The sequence below is a fragment of the Paramormyrops kingsleyae genome, chromosome 2 (genome assembly GCF_048594095.1).
Source record: "Paramormyrops kingsleyae isolate MSU_618 chromosome 2, PKINGS_0.4, whole genome shotgun sequence".
Taxonomy (NCBI): Eukaryota; Metazoa; Chordata; class Actinopteri; order Osteoglossiformes; family Mormyridae; genus Paramormyrops; species Paramormyrops kingsleyae.
The window spans coordinates 11,461,160-11,481,769 of record NC_132798.1 but is presented as its reverse complement, the minus strand read 5'-3'; the positions used below and the strand labels follow the sequence as shown (position 1 = coordinate 11,481,769).

General features: G+C 45.8%; 1 protein-coding gene across 2 annotated transcripts in view; it reads left to right on the top strand.

Annotated features, from left to right (window-relative positions):
- The window catches only part of igsf9b (immunoglobulin superfamily, member 9b), a 37,053-nt gene that overhangs the window by 4,598 nt on the left and 11,845 nt on the right, over nucleotides 1–20,610 (top strand). For both annotated transcript variants that reach the window (XM_023803321.1, XM_023803319.1), the window contains exons 3-12: nucleotides 3,548–3,647; nucleotides 5,383–5,589; nucleotides 14,145–14,291; nucleotides 17,317–17,468; nucleotides 17,860–17,977; nucleotides 18,401–18,542; nucleotides 18,872–19,017; nucleotides 19,684–19,826; nucleotides 19,924–20,064; nucleotides 20,157–20,273. In XM_023803321.1, coding sequence (XP_023659089.1) covers nucleotides 3,566–3,647; nucleotides 5,383–5,589; nucleotides 14,145–14,291; nucleotides 17,317–17,468; nucleotides 17,860–17,977; nucleotides 18,401–18,542; nucleotides 18,872–19,017; nucleotides 19,684–19,826; nucleotides 19,924–20,064; nucleotides 20,157–20,273 — 1,395 coding nt within the window. In that variant the 5' untranslated portion in view covers nucleotides 3,548–3,565. The remainder of the gene's footprint in view (nucleotides 1–3,547; nucleotides 3,648–5,382; nucleotides 5,590–14,144; nucleotides 14,292–17,316; nucleotides 17,469–17,859; nucleotides 17,978–18,400; nucleotides 18,543–18,871; nucleotides 19,018–19,683; nucleotides 19,827–19,923; nucleotides 20,065–20,156; nucleotides 20,274–20,610) is intronic.

Below are 20,610 nucleotides of genomic sequence, written 5' to 3'. Positions count from 1 at the left end.
TGAATGCCCAGGTACAAATGTATGCAGGACTGTAGCAGGACCTACGCAACAAATTCTAGCAAAGCAAGAATCTATTAAAACTATTTGAGGGCCAGAAGTTCAAGAACATTCCGGGAATGTAAAAAGGCTTCTGGCTAGTAGAGGAATTAATGGAACAGATGGGTCTTAAGGTGTTTCGTGTGTCTTCAAGCTGTGCCGTACTGGTTCTGTTTGTGCCACGGTGTCAACAGGAGGGTGCATGGTAATTAACGAAAAGTCTGACCGCTGGGAATGACCTGGGAACCAGCTACCATGAACGGGTTCGCTGCAGTTTACGAACAGTTTGAGTTCCTTTTTTTTTTGCAGCAGCTGATTGCATTCAGTCCTGCCCTAACCACATATTCATACCTTCTTGGTTTCCAAGAAGTCGTAACATATTCCAGTATTTTAATAAAGGATGTCCAGACATAGGACTTTGCTAAGCCTCTGTTAGCAGAGTGAGTAGCGTTCTCTGTAACTGGATGACGCTGCTTTCGGTTGCTTTGGGGAAAGCCCTGGGATTTTGCGCATGGAATTGTTGGATGATATCAGCTGTGTGTGATTGAACATTGGCAGCCCAGAGTGGATGGAGATGTTTGCTAAACAGAAAGATAAGCTGGATTGGGTACATGGTCAGCGCCGTGACGGCGTGCAGGCCAGAGTCTTGTCTGTTTGGCCCCTCGTGGCCGCAGTGACTGATGCCATAAAGGGATTAGAGGGAGGGTGTGGAGATACGGCCTCCCCACAAAAGCTCATCGGCTGCCCAGGGAGGAACAGACTTAGCCTGACAGGTATGAGGTACATCTAGGTCAAAGGTGGCATCACTGAGTACAATCCGTATTAGCCAAGGGAAGCTAATTCTATAAAGAGACTTCATGCTGTTGTATTCTGGCCCCATAGTGAAGATAAAGAAGATGGTTGACTGAGGGAGATCACCTGCGAAACCTTTGGCTGCTCTGTGTTAAAACAAAGACAAGACACTGTTCCTTAGGAAGGTGGCTCTGCAGTTTTTCTGTGTATCATTTGACTTCCTCTGCCAGCCCCTGGAGGACAGGCTCCCCCTTTGAGTCTGATCCCTCCCAAGGTTTCTTCTTGCTAGGCAGTTTTTCCTTGCCACTGTCGCCTCTGGCTTGCTCACTGTGGCTTTTGGGCAGGGATAATGTAAAACGCTTTTCAGACAATGTAATGTGAAAATGCGCAGTAAAAATAAAATTGAATTGAGATGAATTGTGTATGTTGATGTTTGTATAGAAATAAAGCTATGCATGTGGCTAAGGCTGCCTCAGAACATCAGTTTCTATGATCTTTTAATCTTGGATTATAATCCAGTTCTCTTGACATGTTAATCATGGGATAGATCAGCAGAGACACCAAGTGTCCCGTAATGCTGATCACCGCCCTCATAGCCATTGACAGCACAATCCCTATATTCCCATGTTTAAAATCCTCACTTTCCATTAGTTACATGATGATTCCTAACCTATTCTTCAGTATTTCAATGAACCTGACTCGATTGGTTGGTGGAATTTTTCCCAGAATCCCTTTCTCCCCTCCCTTATGCCAGCTATGAAATGGAAGCGGGATTGTGCCCTGAGTGACAGGTGACGATTTCCCCAGGCATGGTAAGGCCTGAAATATGATCAACTCGTGAAGTCCATCTTCCTGGACTGCAGGTGGTAAGATGTCGCAATGACATTGCCTGCAGTCATAAGATGTCTTCAGAGTTTTGCTCACCAGCTGCCTTGTCAATAAGTGTCAAGACCCCAAGAAGGAAACAGACTGCAGGCCATTTTCCCTCGGTGCTCAATCCGTCCCCAGGCACCATACGGAGACGGACAGGATGTGCAGTGTGGTGCAGCCCTCGGGTAGTAACCCAAGTCTGGTGTCTAGTGGTAATAAATGGAGGATCACCCGCAGCACCCGCAGTCATCAAAAGCGCCTACAGAGGTTGTCCTGGCGCCATGGAAACCGGACAAGACGGGAATTTTGTCTGCAGGCAAGCTCACGTGTCACACCTGGACAGGTGTTATGGCTGTGCGACAGAAGGCTTCAGGAAGCTAATAGTAGTTAAAGGATGCGGGTCATGTTCGTACATGTGTTACTCAATACCGAGCTGCTTTTACTGCGGCTTCCTTTATGTTCCGGTTGCCTTCTTGTAGCGAAGGTGCATTTCTCTGCATGAGGGTGCATTTCTCAGAGTTATACACGAGTGCTTTTCTGTGTTGTGAGTATATGTGCATTTATAGCCAGACCCCACATCGCATGAAGCTCACCGATTCCCACACCCAAAGCTTGGTTTCTCTATGCTGTGTTGCTGGATGTAGCCGTCAGTAACCGTGCTCTCAGAGGTCTGTACATTGAGGTGGCTGGTGATTGGTGAATGTGGTGGATTTCCCAGTTTGGTCACCAAGAAAAACATACAATATTCATCTCTAACTACATTGAACTATTCGCTGCATAGCGACGTTTCAGTCAACGACGGACCGCATGTACGACAGTGGTTCCCTGAGATCGTAATGGAGCTGAAAGCTGTCGAGATGTCATAGCATGACTCAATACTGATGCTGGTGAAAACAAACTGGTGTAAACAAAACTGTCAGTCTTATAAAAGTATAGCACGTACAATTATGTACAGTACAATGTACTTGATAACAATAAGCAACTATGTCACTGGTTTATGTATTTACTATTCTATACTTTTTATCGTTATTTTACAACATACTCTTTCTACTTAAAAAAGTTTACTGTAATATAGTATGCTGTATTACGCATGGTGTGTAAGGAGGTTTGCACAGCAACGAAATCACGTTACGCCATATATCTGTGAACATATCCCCATCATTAAGTGATGCATGACTATATAGCCCACAAATGCACTTTTGGATTTTCCTCAGTTTGAACAACATTGATATTATAAAAATAGTTATTTTGTGATGTACTGGCATCCCGTCCAAGGTGTTTCCAGCACATGATTGCTGGGATTGGCTCATTGTGACTGTACTGGAAAAGCATTTGGAAGTTGGATGCTTTGATGGATAAGTTCACTATTGGAACATGATTCATATCATTGAATCCCAGACTGATGTATTTTTTGGTTAAAATGTTTTTACTTAACAAACAGGAATTACTGGATGTCAGAACATGTCAAGAGGGATGAAAACTAAACACACAAGAGGCTCTGTAAGATGTGCTCCCCTTTCTGTTATGACCTGTTTGTGATCAGCCAATGATGGCATGCAAACAGGTGGGCATGATCGGGCACGTCTTGCCTCCTGTCCCCTTGTACATCTCTGGGACGTCAGTCTCCGCCCACCTTGGCCCCTGATCTTGGGGGTGAGCCAATGGGAACGCAGGCAGTTCCTGCCCTCTTCTTGTGATTGGCACAAATGAGTGCCAGGGTATGAAATGGGTGCCCTCTCAACATCAGGATAAATTAAGGTGCGCCTCTCAATCTGCCCCCGGTGGGCACATGGAGATGCCGGGTGCCCCCCCACTGATTCGCACGTCTCTCTGTCTCGCACCCCTGCAGGTGGCACGGGGACGATGCATGAAGAAGTCTGAAAGCGCCATGGGACCAGGGCGACTTTGGCTTCTGGGCGTGACGGCTGCTACCCTGGTCTGCCTCCTCCGTGAGTATCACCACCATCCCTCGTTCCCTCCTTCCCTCCCTCTGTCTCACAACCCTTTGTAACATTTCTACATCTAATCTTCCTTCTTTCTTCTCTCTTTAAACAATTTTACACAGCTGGTTATTGCGTTGGCTCTTAATGGGCAAGTGCCATTTTGCAAGAACCTTGCGGCCGTAATTGTACTTGGATTTGAACCCAAAGCTCTTTGGTCAATGCTTCATCCCCTGCTGAATGCACAGCACTGAAAGCCTGCATGGAGTACAAGCAACTGCAAGTGATTATTTGCTGGCAGTCAGACCGTGTGTGCAGTGCTTCCAGAAGTATTAATCTCCAGTCTGGGTGGAAATTAGAGAGACCGTCCTGCCCTTGCAAGCTGAACGTCGAGCCACGGTGGCAGAAAACACACCTATGCAGACAAAAACAGCCTTTCGGCTGTAAACATGCAGGCAAAAATACACGCAAACAGGCAGGTGTGCGCATGGGAATATCCAAGAAAACATATGCGTAAAAATGCGAAACACTCACATAGACGAAGAGATATACGCACATATATGCCTCGATAAACAAAACACACATACTCTCAGTAACAGGTTCACACCTTCAAAAATATAGTCATAAACAGACAGATACATTGAATCACATAGTAGCATAAACAGTCACATCGCCACATGCACAGTCATGGACCCATACGTGCGTACAGCCAAACGACGAGACGCTGGAAGAGGCCTGGGTGAGCACCAGCATGAAAGTCACTCGACCCTGGCTGCAACCCAACGCTGGAGGCCGTGCCTGCATATTTCATACCTAATATCGAAAGCCAGTAGCCACAGCAACGTGTCTTTGGCCTGGCCTCACTGCTTAAATGAACAGATTTTGTGGTTTAGGAGAGCAGTACACACATACATGCACAAGCCAGTGGGAGAATCCAAGGCTTCAGTCCTGGCAGCCGGTGGACACAGGCCACACCGAGCTGTGGAGTCATTCTGTCTGCTTCTCATTGTTGGGGGAGGGGGGGTTCAAGGGGTATTAAGGCAGGGGGGGCACCCTGTCATTAGGAGAAAACACTGGCCATGAGTAGGATCTTACACTTTACAGTACTTAAGAAAGGAAATTGGCAAATCCGGATTTGGATCAGTCTGATTTTCGTATAACGCTGTTGCTGAATGGTGTTTTTTTTGGAGGTGGATGGTGGTTGGGCCACGGGCCATGTGTCTACCCTGGGGGACAGGGCTACGGGGTCTGCTGATCCGGGATTAGCATGTAATGGGTACTCAAGGCAGGGGCCCAGATTATGGTGGAACACTTGCGCTAACAGGCTAGCAGCAGAAAGCCTCCCTGTCACCATTTACACTGTAGGTCTCAATGAGCAGTCAGTGCAGACGTATATAGGAGTGCTCTCTGTCAGGTCCTCTTTCTTTTGGCTGCCCGGGAGGTGGCACTCGACCAAGAAAATGAGAGCACATGTTTGCTGCCTGCGCACACACCACTTTCTGATGACGTTCCTGGTTTCTGAGAAAACCCCGTCCTTTCTGTTCTTGATGTAAAACATCAGGCTTCACATCTGCTCAAACCCAAAACCCTCTGTCTAGAAGGCACCCCCTTAAAGAACTACCGATTCTAACTGCTGCTTTTCAAGTTTGTTCCTTTGAGGTTCCTGTGGATGTGCTGATATGTAGTAACTATTATTGGGCCTATTGGAAATTGTGTGCTCTCAATCACTCATTTTCCCCCACAGGTAGGTCCCAGGGTGCTGACTCGCTGGTTCATGGCAGAGTGGGTGGAGCCTCTGAGCTGGGCTGCAGCCTGGCCCCGCCTTCTGCTAGTGGCCCCGCCCAACACCCCTTCCCGCTGCATGTGGTGGAGTGGGTCCGTTTGGGCTACAACGTTCCCATCCTCATTAAATTTGGAGAATACACCCCCCGCGTGCACCCAGATTACAAAGGTGAGTAATACATACACACATGTCTTTATTTATCATGGTAGCATCCAAAAATGGGCTCTCAGTTCAATGCAATCTATTCCAATCTTCATCCAAGAAAAGCATTTCAAATAGATAAAGAGTTTTGGCAATTTTCATTGAAATAAAAAAGAGGCATTTTACATGACAGAGATGGCTCTGACCAGAGGAGTGAACAGATTCTTTGTCAGATAAAGTGTCCTTTAATGTAGGGGGTCCTTAAAGGCCATGTTATCTTTCAATGAAGTGCTTGGGAAGACCCCCTGGCTAAATTTGGGGGGGTTGGGGTGTTCCCCACTCAAACATTTGCTCAGTGTTTTTCTTTTTTCTTTTTTTTTTTGAGTGTGTAGGAGTGGCTTAAAGTTTCTATGGTGATGGCAGGGTGGCAGAGTTGGGGGAGGGGGGGGAGGGGGGCATTTGTGGTTTCTGGATTAGAGAGCATGGTTTTGCTGAGGGCTTTCGGAGACCGTCTGGGATTCTGCAGGGTGACCTACTAACAGGAGGCGTTTTTCTGAAGGAGGCAGACGGGGCAGTGTGGGGTAACAGAATTTGGTTGTGCGGGCCGCATAATCCTGTCATTGTCTCCTAGAAAACAAAAGACAAAGAGCCCCCCAGGCCCCATTGCAGAGGCAGTGATCCCCCCGCTTCCCCCATCCTCCCAGGCCAGCCCATAATGAAATCCCATTTTCCTCCAAGTACTCTCTGCTTCCCACCGTCTCACCGGTAATTTCACCTTTCCCTGTTAGCACCCGGCTGGGTTAATTCAGAGTTTGCAGGGCTGGACCTGACTGTCTGACAGACTCCAGATGGGCCGCGCCGGTGGTCCAAGGACAAGGGATATTATCATTTAAAACTCTCATATTATATTGCAAAGCTAGTGGAGGGAAGGTGTTGTTTACCAGTCTTCAAAAAATGTTGCAGATGTTAGGAAATGCTGGTCACAAGGTGGCTATTTCCTTCATTTCAGTTAATGCTTTTGCCTGTTTCTTAGTTTTGTCCTAATTCTCTTTCTTACCTCTATCTAAACCTTCTGCTATCGATTTTGATAAATTATTTCCTCAAATTAGTGTATAAAAATGCGTTACAGCCACTCTGCGGATGTGGGACCAGAATGGCGACATCCCACTCGTTGGTTCAGCGCCAAAATCGCTGCAATTTTTTGGGACAAAATGTGGTTACACACCGAAGTTTTTGGCCTAGTGGACCTCGTGCTTTCTGTCTGTGGTGTCTTGGCCGGATGACAGTAAGAAATGGCTGTTGCTTTATCGGCAGACGACCTGCGCTATAGCTCAGGTAGGGGGGGTTGGGGGGGTTCTCCAGCCGGTGTGTCTGCCACAGAGCTCACAGCACCCCCCTTGGCTTTCTGAGGGAGCGTCAGGGTGGGGGGGTATGGCGGGACCTGTCGTGCCGTTTTAGGCGTAATCTCATCAGCCTGTGCAAACAGCCCCGGACCTCAGGGACCCTGGCGAGGGAGGGGCCAGCGGTGGAGGGGCCAGCGGAACCTCTGCTGTCAGAGGAACTCTGGCCTTTTAGGCAGATCAAATGGTCACGGACCCCCCTGCTTTCAGGGGCCTCCCAGCAGACCTCTCTGCTCTCATATTTTCTTTCTCTTCTTCCCTCCTACTTTCTTTCTCCTTCTGTTTCCCTCCTTTTCCCATCTGCTTTTCTAGTCACCACCACATGTCTTCCCCTCTCAACTCCATCCATCCATCCATGTTCTTTAACTGATTATCCTATTTAGGGTCACAAGGGGTCTGGAGGCTATGGGTGCAAGGCAGGGAACAATTGAAGATGGGGTATCAACCCATCGCAGGGCACAGTCACACGCCATTCACTCACACACCATACACTCACGCACCATTCACTCACACACCATTCACTCACACACCATACACTCACACACCATTCACTCACACACCATACACTCACACGTCATTCACTCACACACCATTCACTCACACACCATTCACTCACACACCATACACTCACACCTCATTTCATTCACACACCATTCACTCACACACCATTCACTCAAACACCATTCACTCACACACCATTCACTCACACACCTCGTTCACTCACACACCATTCACTCAAACACCATTCACTCACACACCATTCACTCACACACACACACACCTATAGGCAATTTGGTAACTCCATTCAGCCTTGACACATTTTTTGGACAGTGGAGGGAAACCAGAGTACCCAGTGGAAGCCCCACGACAACATGGGGAGAACATGCAGACTCCACACACATGGAGCCCTAGTGGAGACCTTGGTACCAGAGGTGTGATGCAGAAGTGCTAACCACTGCACCACTGAACTCTAATTCCCTTGTTTAAAGCAAGTGTTCCTAAGGACATAATGGAGCTCGCACTGGATATGAGGGCAGTCAGCACAGGTAGGAGTGTCTGCACACGTAATATAACCCAAACTTCTGCCAAAGCCCAGGAGTCTCTATCTCAAAGGGTATTCATTACAACGTACCATGCCAGAGGGAGGTGGGAAGCCTTGACTTACACACCCCCCCACGCCCCAAAGGACAAAAGAAAAGAGAACCAGGCAGCTTCCTTTGACATGCATCCGAGAGGGAGGCGGAGTCAAGGAGGGGTGGTGTCAGGTGACCTTTCAGAATAGGGGGCGGGTCACTATACCTGCACCACCTGAGCTCTTCTCTGGAATGTTAGGAGGCTAAAGTGTAGAGAAGTGATAATGTTTGGAAATTTGCTGTTTATTGAGCAAATAATGACATGGAGATGTTGTCTTTGGACTTTTAACATTAGCAGAAATGTAATAAGTACATTTGTATATAGAAGGAGCTGCTTAAAATCGTAGTGTATGGCTGGCCCTTGTTTTTATTTGGCATCTTAAGAATTTATGCTAGTTCATGGACCACAGTCTGCTCAACTTTACAACTGGAAACATCACTGCAGATGTCAGCCAGCAACTGGTATTGGTGTGCGGTCAGTACCTCATACCAGCACAGGGACAAAGATACTGTGTGATGCAGTAAATATGCCTCAGCACTTCTATTATGGCAAATTCTTCCTTTTTTCTTAATGTAATCATGGAAGAAAAGTCCAAACTGGAATGTTCCACTTCTAATGCCCTTTCCAGACGCCATTTATTCCTAGAGCATGTCCACCGGTGGGCTCCGCCCATGTGGCATGTGATTGGCTGAATGTGAGACGTCGTTGGGTCAGAGGCATCCCAGTTCTTAGTGGCCGCAGGAGCACTATAACATTTGAGCAGGGAGAGGTCAATAGGCCAGAGAGAGAGAGAGAGAGAGTGCAGAGGCAGTGAGAGAGAACACGTTAACAGTAAGCTTTGGTTGACAAAGAGCTATTCATAAGAGGGTTAAACTGATTAGACGAGAGGGAGATTGAAGAGAGATATTTAGGCATGGGGGGTATCCTGGGCCAGGGGCCTCTCTGACTTATGATTCTATTCAAATCAAAACACATCCCACAATGCACTTCAACCACTCCTTCCTAAACTCATACGGAAGCACTAAGAAAAACAAAGCATGGACCTTTCAAAGCGCCATCCGTCTACGGTCCATCACAGACTGCCAGCGTTATTTCTGAGCATAGAGTGTGTTTTTCCAGCGCATCCAAACTTTTGAGCTGCGAGAGGGCATTTCTATACCGGTCCCACTCCGCCTGGAAAACAGAAGGTAATCCCCGCAGTTTCGTTTCGAGTGAATGGAAAAATTTCCTTCTTGAATGAAACGTTGCAGGATCAACATGCAAATGTGATGCGTCTCCGGTTGCCTGCTTAGTACTAGAAGTGAAGGGAGGAGAGGAGGCACAACACAATAAAAGCGCAAGAAAGTGATGTTAATGTTGATCAATCTGCTGAACACGTGCCCTCTCCACTCCATCAAGCACACAAAGAAAACCAAACAGAGCCCACCCTCCCCATCCAGGATAGAGCTGTGCAAAAAGCTCCCAGGGACAGTTAAGCCATTGCATCCCGTTCATTGTCTTTCTGTCCCGCTTGGGTGTGTTATGTCCAAGGCACAAGTGCACGTGGTCTCCAACTCTCTAATGCAAATCAGGGGTGACATATACTCCATTGTCTCTTTGGTCAGCAACCCTTAGCCATTTGAGGAGATCACATTAGGCAAGGAACTAAAGGAAGATGTGCGTTCTGTGTCCTAGTAGGGTCAGCTCAGTTAGAGAAGGTCACGGCTTGCTTCTGGGTGCGTGATCATGCTTTATTGATCGGAACACACCCTGTCCAAGGCCTCCTGGAATGCAGCATTCTAGTGGCTGCTGGGGTGTGCGTGGCCAATCAATGACCCAACCGCAATGTCAGGAATTTACCAGAGCTGGCTTGGTATTCATTGCATGACAGAAAAATTGCCATGAAAATGTGACTGTTGCTGAATTGGGTTAAGCTTAAGGGTGGGGGGGGGGGGGTGTCTGGGTTGATGTTCTCAGGTGAGTGTAATTTTTTTCCTTTGTAAAGTACCGTGGAAGAATCAAAGAGGGGTAAAAAAAAAAAAAAAAACTATTCTGATGCAGCCACCACCCCAAAAATGAGCGAAAGAGAAAATCTTTTTTGGAGCCAGATTCAGTTAATTATTGTTCTTCTTTTGATTGAATTATCTGGAACATCTTTCCAGGATGTTGCCGGAGGCATTTTGGAGATGCCACATTTAAATCCAGACAAACCTGCCACTTTCAGTTCACGTTGTCTGACCAGAAATTCAAACAAAAAACTGTATTCCCTATCTCTTCCACTCTCTCTCTCTCAATCTCTCTCTGTCTCTCTCTTCCCTCCCTGCCTAAGCATGTGTTTTGCCATTATTCAAATCAAAACATGTTTTTTTTTTTCTCAGTCTGTAATTTTTCAAATCACAACAAGGGCACACATTGCCCTCCCTATGTTTTGTCCCAGGGTGTTTCTACAGCAACTGGATTCAAATTCAGACCTTCAGTAGAGGGAATTTTTGGTGTCATTGCTATGGTAACATGAGAGAATTAAGTTGGTCGGCCAGGGGCGGGTGGGGTGTAGTCTGGATGGGTAGGCAGCTGGGGGACAGGGGTGGGGGATCATAGAGGAAGGGACAGGGTTAAGAGTCCTGTAGGGAAATTAAATTACTTCATAGTTCACCCATGGACGGGTGTGTGTGTGTAATCTGTGTGTATGTATATTCTTAACTGTTGCTAAAAAGAATTTATAATCAATAAGTGACTGTAGCTCCTGTAATTCCAGTAATGTGACTGTTTCTTCTCTGTAATCACCCACAACGTAGAGTTTAACTGAGGATAATCCGTAGACCCCACATGGCGGGAAAACTGCCCTCGTCACACCTGTTGCCGCGTCTGTGCACATCACTACCCTCGTGCATCTTCTGGATTACCGCGCAATCATCTTCCCACGATCACTCGCTTCCGTGGGCCTGTTAGGACGGGGCCCATCCATAGCTAATAACCCGGGCATGCCGTATAACCGTTAACTACGGCCAGCAGCCTGGGAACCGGCTCTTGTGATGTCGGGTAAATTGTTAGTCGCTGGGCCTTTCATTCAGTCTGTGCCTGCTATTTCACGGAGCCCTTGGGATAGGAGTTTGAGAAATGAATTTTAAGACTTCCTCAGCCGTCAGCAGCTGCCGGTCTCAGAGAGGACCTCCTAGACAGCTGAATGGATTTATTACTGTAGTCTGCTTTGATCTCTTCTGACACTAAATCAACCTGAAAGTACAAAGATTTTTTTTTCCGCTAAGCAATTAAAGATAGTTACTTATTTGCTCCTTTTTACCTTTTATTTAATTGAAGGCTAGAATGCTTGTATTATGAACCTGGAGCGTGAATATGTGGGATATTACAACATCAGGCAACAGCCACTTTGGCAAAGTTTGAAAGCTGCGGATGCTTGTTAACCTTGGTGTGCCTTTCCTATGGGCTGCTGTAGCTGACATGCGTCTTGGGCCCTTTTCATAAAATGCACTTTCCTTTAGTTTAAACCGGCAGCATTTAAAAGGGGTTCCATGGAACAGAAGAGAAAGAACGCCGGAACCGGCTGGGGTTGGCGGGGGGGGGGGGGCTAGGTTGTCGCTCAGTCACCAAGCAACCAGGAGATCAGATTTCAAAGCCCAAGAAGTTGTACGGAGAAGAATGGGAAGAGAAGAAGGGTTAGTGTGTGGTTTGTGTGTAAGGGAGCCGGAGAGATGGAGAGGGATCGGGAGGGATTGGGAGGGATAGGGAGGGATAGGGAGGCGCCACACAACCTGTTTACATTCAAATATGAGTAAGAATGCAGATTCTTGCCCTCTGTCATGAGGAACTCATCTTGAGGGCTATGGTGCCCATGAGTGTGTGCATGTAAGTGTGTGGTCTTATCCGTACACACTAGTGGCCAAAATTGTGGAAACGCCTCCAATTTTTAGAGATTGCAGAACTTTGTTCCAGTTACTTATTTAGAATTCTAGTGATTAATTGTCATTGTTGACACACCACAGCACACAGTGCACAACAACGAAATGTGTTCCCTGCATTTGACCCTTATGTGACATAGCAGGGGGCAGCTAATTCAGCGCCTGGGGAGCAGTGCTTGGGGGCGGTACCTTGCTCAGGGAACCTCAGTGGTTCCTTGCTGGTCGGGGATTCGAACCTGCAGTTTTTCAATTATGACTGTGCTTCCCGAACCATTAAGCCACCACTGCCCGAAAAAGAGCGTGAGAGATATTTCTAAAAATCATACACTGGACCATTAATTAAGTAACTGGAGCAACAGCTGAACTAAGTTCTGCAACCTCTAATAATTAGAAGTGTTTCGACAATTTTGGCCACTATTGTATGTGTATGAGGTAAGATCACATCATTTCACATAAATTCTTGTTTGTCATTTTTTGTAAAACAACAGGTAGAATTAATCCTGAAATATATATTAAAGTTTTCCCTTCCATTGAAACAGCCTGATAGAGTCTTATGAATCTAAACACTGAATATGTCACAATTGTAATGTGAACAATTAATGGACATTTATCTCATACATAGTGTTCTGATCCACAACACTGTTGGTTGTATGATTTCAAATTTAGGCTCTTGCAGTGTCTGACATGTAAGATGCATCTGTAAGTGCCTACAAGTTGACTTTTATGATATTATATATTAAATGCAGTTGTCTTTATTTGATTCATTCAGGTATTTACATGCATGCAGGTTTAGCTTTTCACTTTCAGTTCTGAAACAGCAGAGTTCTGAAGAAGAAAAAGGAGACAGCCAGACGTAATCTGCACTCTAAATTGCTGGGTAGCCAGACGCTCGGATGGAAAGAGGCACTTCGGTGGTGCTGGAGGGTCATGTGACTCACATACTTGTGAGACCAGACTGGTTATGAACTCACAGGTTTTAGTGTGGCATTTATAAGCCACTCAAACCACCATGATTTTTACTTTCATACGCTGCTTCGGTACCAATTCTAGGTTACCATCTCTTCTGAAAAATAAACAGCTGCACCATCAAAAACAGAGCCAACATTATTACGGTGTCAAAATGACACCACTTACACCATGGAATTGCACCTTCAAGAAGTAAACGGGGTAAAAATTCAGGTAGCCTGGAATCCTCAGTCTCTGTAGGTTCATCCTCTTTGTCCGTGTTTCTGGTCATACCCTGGTATAGCCACTCATTCTGCTGATGAAACTGTGAAGCTTTTTCAATGTTGATTGGTCTGTTGCCAGAAACAGTTGAACCAATACAACTGCATTTGAAAGTTTTTTTTACAATATAAATTTCAGAATACAACTGTTTGGTTTCTGGGCCTAGCCTTTCCACATATTCGATTAGGGCTGTCAGATCTTCAGAGCTAAGTGCCTTCCGGCACTGTGCACTCAAATCCCCTGTAAACAGAGCTCTACTGATATATATAATCAGACAAAACACAGCTTAAGTCAGGAATGTGTTTCCCCTCTATTTCACTGTGCAGTCTCTTCGTTAATTACATTCTTATTTTTGTTTTACTTTGCATGTGGTCCACAGTGGTTTATGGCTGATTTCAGAGGGTCTAGAAAATTCTAGGGAGTGTGCAGAAAACAGGTCAGCATGACAGTCTCATATATGTAATCATTAGACATTTCAGCAACATGTCTTCAGACTTCAGGATTCAGTGTGATTTATTGGCTATGTGCAACAAGTGCAATGAAATACTTACTTAATCAGCCACACCCAGTATAGAGAACAACGGTATACAAATAAAGGATAGACAATAGACTCTTTGAAGATGAATAACTCACAGACACATTCACATAAAGTGCAGACTACTGTTATATTCCAGCAGTACAGCTAAGCTGTTCGTGATATGAACAGCAGCTTGGGGGAGACGATACTGCACTTGAATCTGGTCGTCATTGGTCTGATGCTGCAAAGCCTCCTACCGGATAGGTAGTTTGGGTCCCCTAATCTACTCAATGCTTTGAAAAAGAAAGACATCTCAGAGAACTTCCATGTTATGATACAGACACCCGCCCCCCCCCCGAGCTTGCGGGTTCGGGTTGCTAATCGCTGCCTCCTCTGCTCCCCCCCCAGGCCGGGTGGCACTGAGCCGCGGGGCCTCGCTGCTGGTGCAGGACCTGCGCCTGGAGGACGAGGGCTGGTTCGAGTGCCGCATCCTGATGCTGGATCGAGCCACAGACGAGTTCCGCAACGGCACCTGGACCTTCCTCTCCATCACAGGTGCGCATCCAGCCCAGGCCTTCAGCAAATACAGCGACCGTGATCAGAGTCAGAATCAGGTTTATCTGGCCAAGCATGTTCACACATACAGGGAATCTGTCACTCATTTTCAATGGCTGTCATACATACAGTAGATACAGACAAAGTTAAGAGAAGAAAGAAAGAGAGGGATAGAGAGAGATAAAGAGGATCACTTGGGGTTATGGCCCCTAATATTTTAAGCCCAGCCCTGAGTATTTTAGCCCCAATGCTAATTATGCTGCATCAAAGAAAAAAGTCAAGCCCCGGGTAAACTTGACTAAGACCCTCATTTTTTTCAATAGCTAGAAATGCCCCTGGTGGAACCAAAAACTCCCAAGTAGAAACCTCTCAGCTTGCTGCCAACTTCCCCTGGGCCTGGTAACATTATAGGGATAAATGGATGGATGGATGGACATTTTAACTGCAAGAATATTTCACTACTGCAGTTCAGATTTTATAACAACAGGTAGCGTAGTAGTTACAAGTACTGAATTCCACCCATCTGTCCATATTCCAACCGTTTATCCAGGTCAGGCTCACAAGGAGCCTAGAACCTACTGCGTACAGAATTGCCCCAGAAAATAAACAGCTATACGAATGGTTGAAATTGTAAAGCCTTTTTTGGGCAAAACGCTGGCTATGCAGCAGCAGCACCTGTGAAAATTAAACCAGCCATTTTTTCCCCTTTCATCCTCTATGATTCGCGCTTTCAGAAAACTGTAGGGAAGACAGTTTCTATACTACACCCAACAGAGGAACAGGACAGCTAAAGCACCTTTCCTCGATCTCCCATAGCCAGACTGGCATACCTGGTGCCTTTGTTGTGCTGAACTAGACAGGGAGTCCTGTTGCAGCCTATCAGGAGGTATTGCATAATCCATTCTGTTTTGGCACCGCTTGCACGCTGGCACAGTCAATGCCCGCTGTGCTCTGCCGCAGACAGCTGTCAGTGCTCCTGTCAGTGCTTCTGACAGAGCCAGGGGTGCAGACACGCTCGGAGACAGGCCCACGTGGCTGCCAGTCTCCGGCAAGTCATGTGATGGAGTCAGGTGACCCTGTTCAGAGTCTGTGGTGGAGCCTAAGCAGGATTCTTGTAGAGCAAAAATGTGGCAAGGAACTGTTGGGGTGGGGTGGGGGGGACATGGACTATCTGGGGGTCCCCGTGGACCAGATTGGGAAACACAGTTCTAGAGTGACCATCTGCGTGGTGATGGTTGGGGTGGAGAGCAGAAAGCTGACATCATGCTTCTGTGTAAAAGTACACAAACTCAATTATACATGAACATGTGCAGTACAGACACAAAGTTAAAAGACATGGAACTGCACTGCTGTCCTTTCACAGACCCCCACATCACATGCTCATGCCCCGTTGCTCAGTTATAAACAGGCTGGCTCTGGGCCCACAACACGTCAGTCTGTATTTAGCTACCGGTGTAAGATCACGTTTCAAGTGGCACTTGTGTTCAGGTGCACATCCTCATAAGCTGCCAAGTCTCAGAATCTTTTACATTACCTGCCTGGGTCTGAGCGGGACAGGGGCAGCTGGTTAGCTTGAGCTTTGATGTAATGGAATTAGAGTAAGGAGTTAAGCCCATGCAAGTATTAGACTTTGAATACAAGTAACTCCACCCGCTCTTCTTCAGTCCAGGCTGACTGACTCCTGCATTGTTTATGTTTTTGTTCAGGGAGATACAAAAGGAAGGTACTTTAGTTCACAGACGACTTAGCATCCAAGCATACTTTAGTTTTAGTTCATTTTTTCTGACACTTTTATCCAGAATGACTTCTAGTGGAGGGAAGGGTTACAATTTATGTGTATTTGGTTCAACTCCCTGGGAATACACATAAATTGTAACTCTGTCCCTCTACCAAACGATAACACCATAGAATACTTGTTGAGTTACATGTGCTTCTGCAATCCAGACCAAGCCATGCCTTTGTTTTCCCAAAAAGTGTCACTATCATACGTCATTGAGAAATGACGTTTTTAGAAAATCGGAAGGTGTGCACTTGGCCAATCTTTTATCTTTCTCTGATCCTACTGTCCATACCCACCATATTACTGGTCACATTTCCTTAAGTAAACAATGCCGGGGGGTGGGCAGTGGAGCACCGAATGAATGGCAATAAATGGCTAGATGAATTCTTTATTTTTATGGTATGAGCAAACTAATGGCAATAGTGATAATTTCTGAGGTAGTAATTAGAATATAACATTATTTCATGACACCCTTATTACTTCTGATGTTTTACGGACATTATAGCACTTATAGTACATCAAATGGCAAATAACACACACATTTTTAAACACGGTCAATTTATACTGAATTTATTTATTTGATTGTTGCAGTTAAAATATACTGGTACGAAAGGCATTTTAATTAAAGAAAAAAATTAAGTTAACTGCATGTCACACTGTAACGTATTCTGACAGTCATCCGTCTTCCATAACTTCTTATCATTCTTGATGAGCCGAGAACCAAGACCCCATCTGGATGAGATGCCAGTCTGTCACACTCGCACTTCCTGGCACACTCACATGGAAAGTGGACGATTTAGAAACACCCAAAGGGGGAATCCTTACCCACCTATATTTTGATATAATTTAAATTTTGTGAGGAATAAACTATTTTTTATGTCACTGATCATCACAAGGAATAGTGGGATTTGATTTCCAAGATCTAGAAATGAAATGCTAAATTCAACTGCTGCATGCACCTTGTCACATGTAACTTTAACCATCATTCTGCCATTCTTTGAGATGTTTTGTGATGTCACTCTAAATGAAAATGCAAAATTTAGCTAAACGCTAATTTTAGCTGAATGTTAATTTTGTCTAAATGCTAAATTTAGCTAAATGGTAACTTTACTTAAAAGCTAAATTTAGCTAAATGCCACTGCTCCATAAACTTACAAATGCTTTAATTATTCGGCTGCTGTTCTTTGGGATGTTTCTCGATGGCATCCTGTTTTTTAAAGTCTCAGTCTGTCTTCCCTGCCACAGCTCCACCTGTCTTCGTCAGAACTCCGCCCCTTTTCCTGGAGGTCCTGCAAGGTGATTCTTTGATGCTCACGTGCAGTGCCCATGGCAACCCTCGGCCAACTGTAACCTGGGAAAAAGATGGTACTCCGGTTGAAAGACAATACGGGCTTGAGGTGGGGGTGCCCATTCGTCAACTGGGTGATGTTGGGGAATTCTGAGCTGGATGATCCATTATTAAGCACAAGTGATGGAAGCGCATTCATAAGACCAAGTTAATCATGGAGTGAACACCCTGCTGTCTATTTTATAGCTCCCATAATGTTTATATTACATTACAATGTTTAAATAATTTAAATAATTTAATCAATCTACAGTTGTTTACAGAGCAGTGCAACAAAAAACAATAGTAGAAGTATGACTTCATAATTGTTATGAGGCTTCATTGCTTTAGCTTTTTAGGCAATTTTTTGCTGGTAATGGTTTCTGCATTTAGCTAAATGAGCATTGTGCTCTGTGATAATTTATCATGTCTTTTTGTCTTTTTTTTCCCTTTGTGCCTCACAGATGTTCAATGGTAGTTTGTCGTTAGCCCCCGTGACTAGGGAGATGGCAGGAATGTATAAATGTCACGTCTACAACTCAGAAGGAAATTTGACTCACAATACACAGCTTCTAATAAAAGGTACGTAGCCCATCCTCCTGCATCCAGGAGGCATAAGGAAACTTAAATTAATGTCTCCGGTGGAGGTAATATATTCAATTGGGACTGAAATTACCTCAAGAAGAACACACTCTTCTTCAAAAAAAAACGTCCTAATTCACACTCAACTAAACTGACCATCTGCTTACAGAGATTAGTAGGAGACAGTGCTTGCATTGTGCTCTTAGAAGACTTCAAAGTTTTTTGTGGATTTGGAGAAATGCTCAGTGCTCCATCTAGAGGCGGTGTTTGGTATCACATTTTAGGTTAGCCAACTGGTTAACAATGTTGGATGCACTGTTTTTATCGATATAGCGCCAGTGACAGAGCATCTATAACAGATGGCAGCTAAAAGCCCGAATGATAATGCTAACATTTGCTGTCTGTCTCCCCGCTCCTAATTAGGCCCTCCCATCATTATCACTCCCCCGGAAGACACCATTCGTAACATGTCCCAAGACGCCGCGCTGCGGTGCCAAGCGGAGGCGTACCCAGCCAACCTGTCATATGTGTGGGCCAAGGAGGGAGAGAATGTCTATCACTGGCAGTGAGTATCGGCGAGTTCTAGCACGCAGCTGCAAATGGGCTTCTCCGCATGGCTGGCTGTATCGCTTCTGGCCATCTCCTCAATGGCTGACCTTGAGGCAAAAAACCCAGAACCAATGCAATGCTGGGCGTAATCGGTGCTTCCACCATCTTCCGTAGCACGCTTCTGATCCCATATGGGAATCATGACTCACCTATGCTTTAAAGGTGGAAAGAGACAGTGAGTTTGTGTTATAAGCTTGGTTGACACTGTCGTTTCTCTTTCATGGGTGACAAAGCTTTTATTACACTCTGTAATGTAATACTGAGAGGTTCAGTCTTTGTCCTCAGGTCTCTGAAGTCCCGTGTGAAGGTCCTAGTGGATGGATCCCTCCTTATCCCCAACCTGGTCCCAGAAGATGCTGGGAACTACACCTGTACGCCCAGCAATGGGCTCCTGGTTCCGCCCTCTGCCTCAGCCTATCTCACTGTGAAGCGTAAGTGAGGTTGTATATGTGTAACTGCACGTCAGTGTGTAAATGTGTGAGCGTGTGGTTTGCAGTCTAGCTACATTCTGTCTATCCACAGACTCAAACTTCGCAGTCTTTGTTATCGGCCCTCAAAGCAAAGCAGGTATCTTACAACAGAGGTTCATCCATCCACCCATCTGCCATTAACCATTTAACCAGCGCAGGGCTGTGGTGAGTCTGAAGCTTATCTCGGCTACTACAGGGCATGACGCAGGGTAATCCCTGGATACCGGTACATCACAGGATACACACTCACACACACAAACCCGCACTATACACACAGAAATTTTCTAGGGTATGTTCATTGCCTTTCCTGTAAGAATGGACAGAGTGTGGCTTTGTGGGACTGGGCTGTCTACCTGTACCCAGTAGGGTCTTAATAGCAAAGCCCTTAGCCCCAAATATTGCTCCAGGGGTAAATGGATAACTTGCTGACCCTCCATTTTTGGCCCCAAGCATTGCTCTCATTGGTGCGTTAAATGGGATGTGTGAAAATGAAAGGATGTAACTGTACTCGAACTTGTATAAATGGCAAAAAAGTAAAATTATCATCATAAAACCCATTCTATGATTGTGCACCTATAATATGAACATTCCTGTTTGATTTACTCTTCCACTTTCGCTTCCCTGTAGACCCTGCCCAGGTGGTACGGATGCCTAGGGAGACCTACCTGCCCGCAGGGATGGGAGGGGTCATTTCCTGCCCAGTGCAAGCGGAGCCCCCAATGCTCTACGTCAACTGGACCAAAGACGGGGACGTCCTAGACCTTGACATGGTATACCAAATGACAACTACTTCCTGTTGGCTAGGCTATTTGTTGCTAGTATGTCTTGTTGTTGTCACCAGCTGAGTTCGATTCCTGTTCCACCTAGTACCCGGGCTGGATGGTGAACTCGGAGGGCTCCGTGTTTGTGGCCACAGCCAATGATAATGCGGTGGGCGTTTACACCTGCACTGCCTATAACAGCTATGGGACGATGGGCCGTTCGGACCCTACCTCTGTGGTTCTGCAGGTATGCCTAACTGCTCCAGCAGCTCTTGGATGATGGTCTGCAGAGAATGAATCTCACTTGCTGTCTGCTTCTGATCTCAACTACGTGGACAGGACCCGCCCTCATTTAAAGTGACACCCCGTGCTGAGTACCTGCAGGAGGTAGGTCGAGACCTGGTCATCCCATGTCAGGCCAATGGAGATCCAGTTCCTAACATCACTTGGAGCAAGGTACGTTCCCATCAAATCCACACAGGCGATACACAATGTACGATATATCCAAATACAGTGGTGCCTGAGGGTCATGAACACAATCCTTTCCAGGAAAGTGGTCGTGAACCAATTTGTACGCGAACCAAGGCAATTTTTCCCCTAAGAAAGCACTGAAATTCAATTAACTCGTTCACATGCCTACCAAATAATATTTTTTGTTAATTTTCTGTTTTTTATGGTAAAAACTTTAAAGAAAAACACAATATAGTGTGGCGACGGGCAGATAGAGGCATCACGGGAGCAGAGAGAGACACGGAGACTGGCTTGCCGGGAAAATCACACTCTTTATTAACAA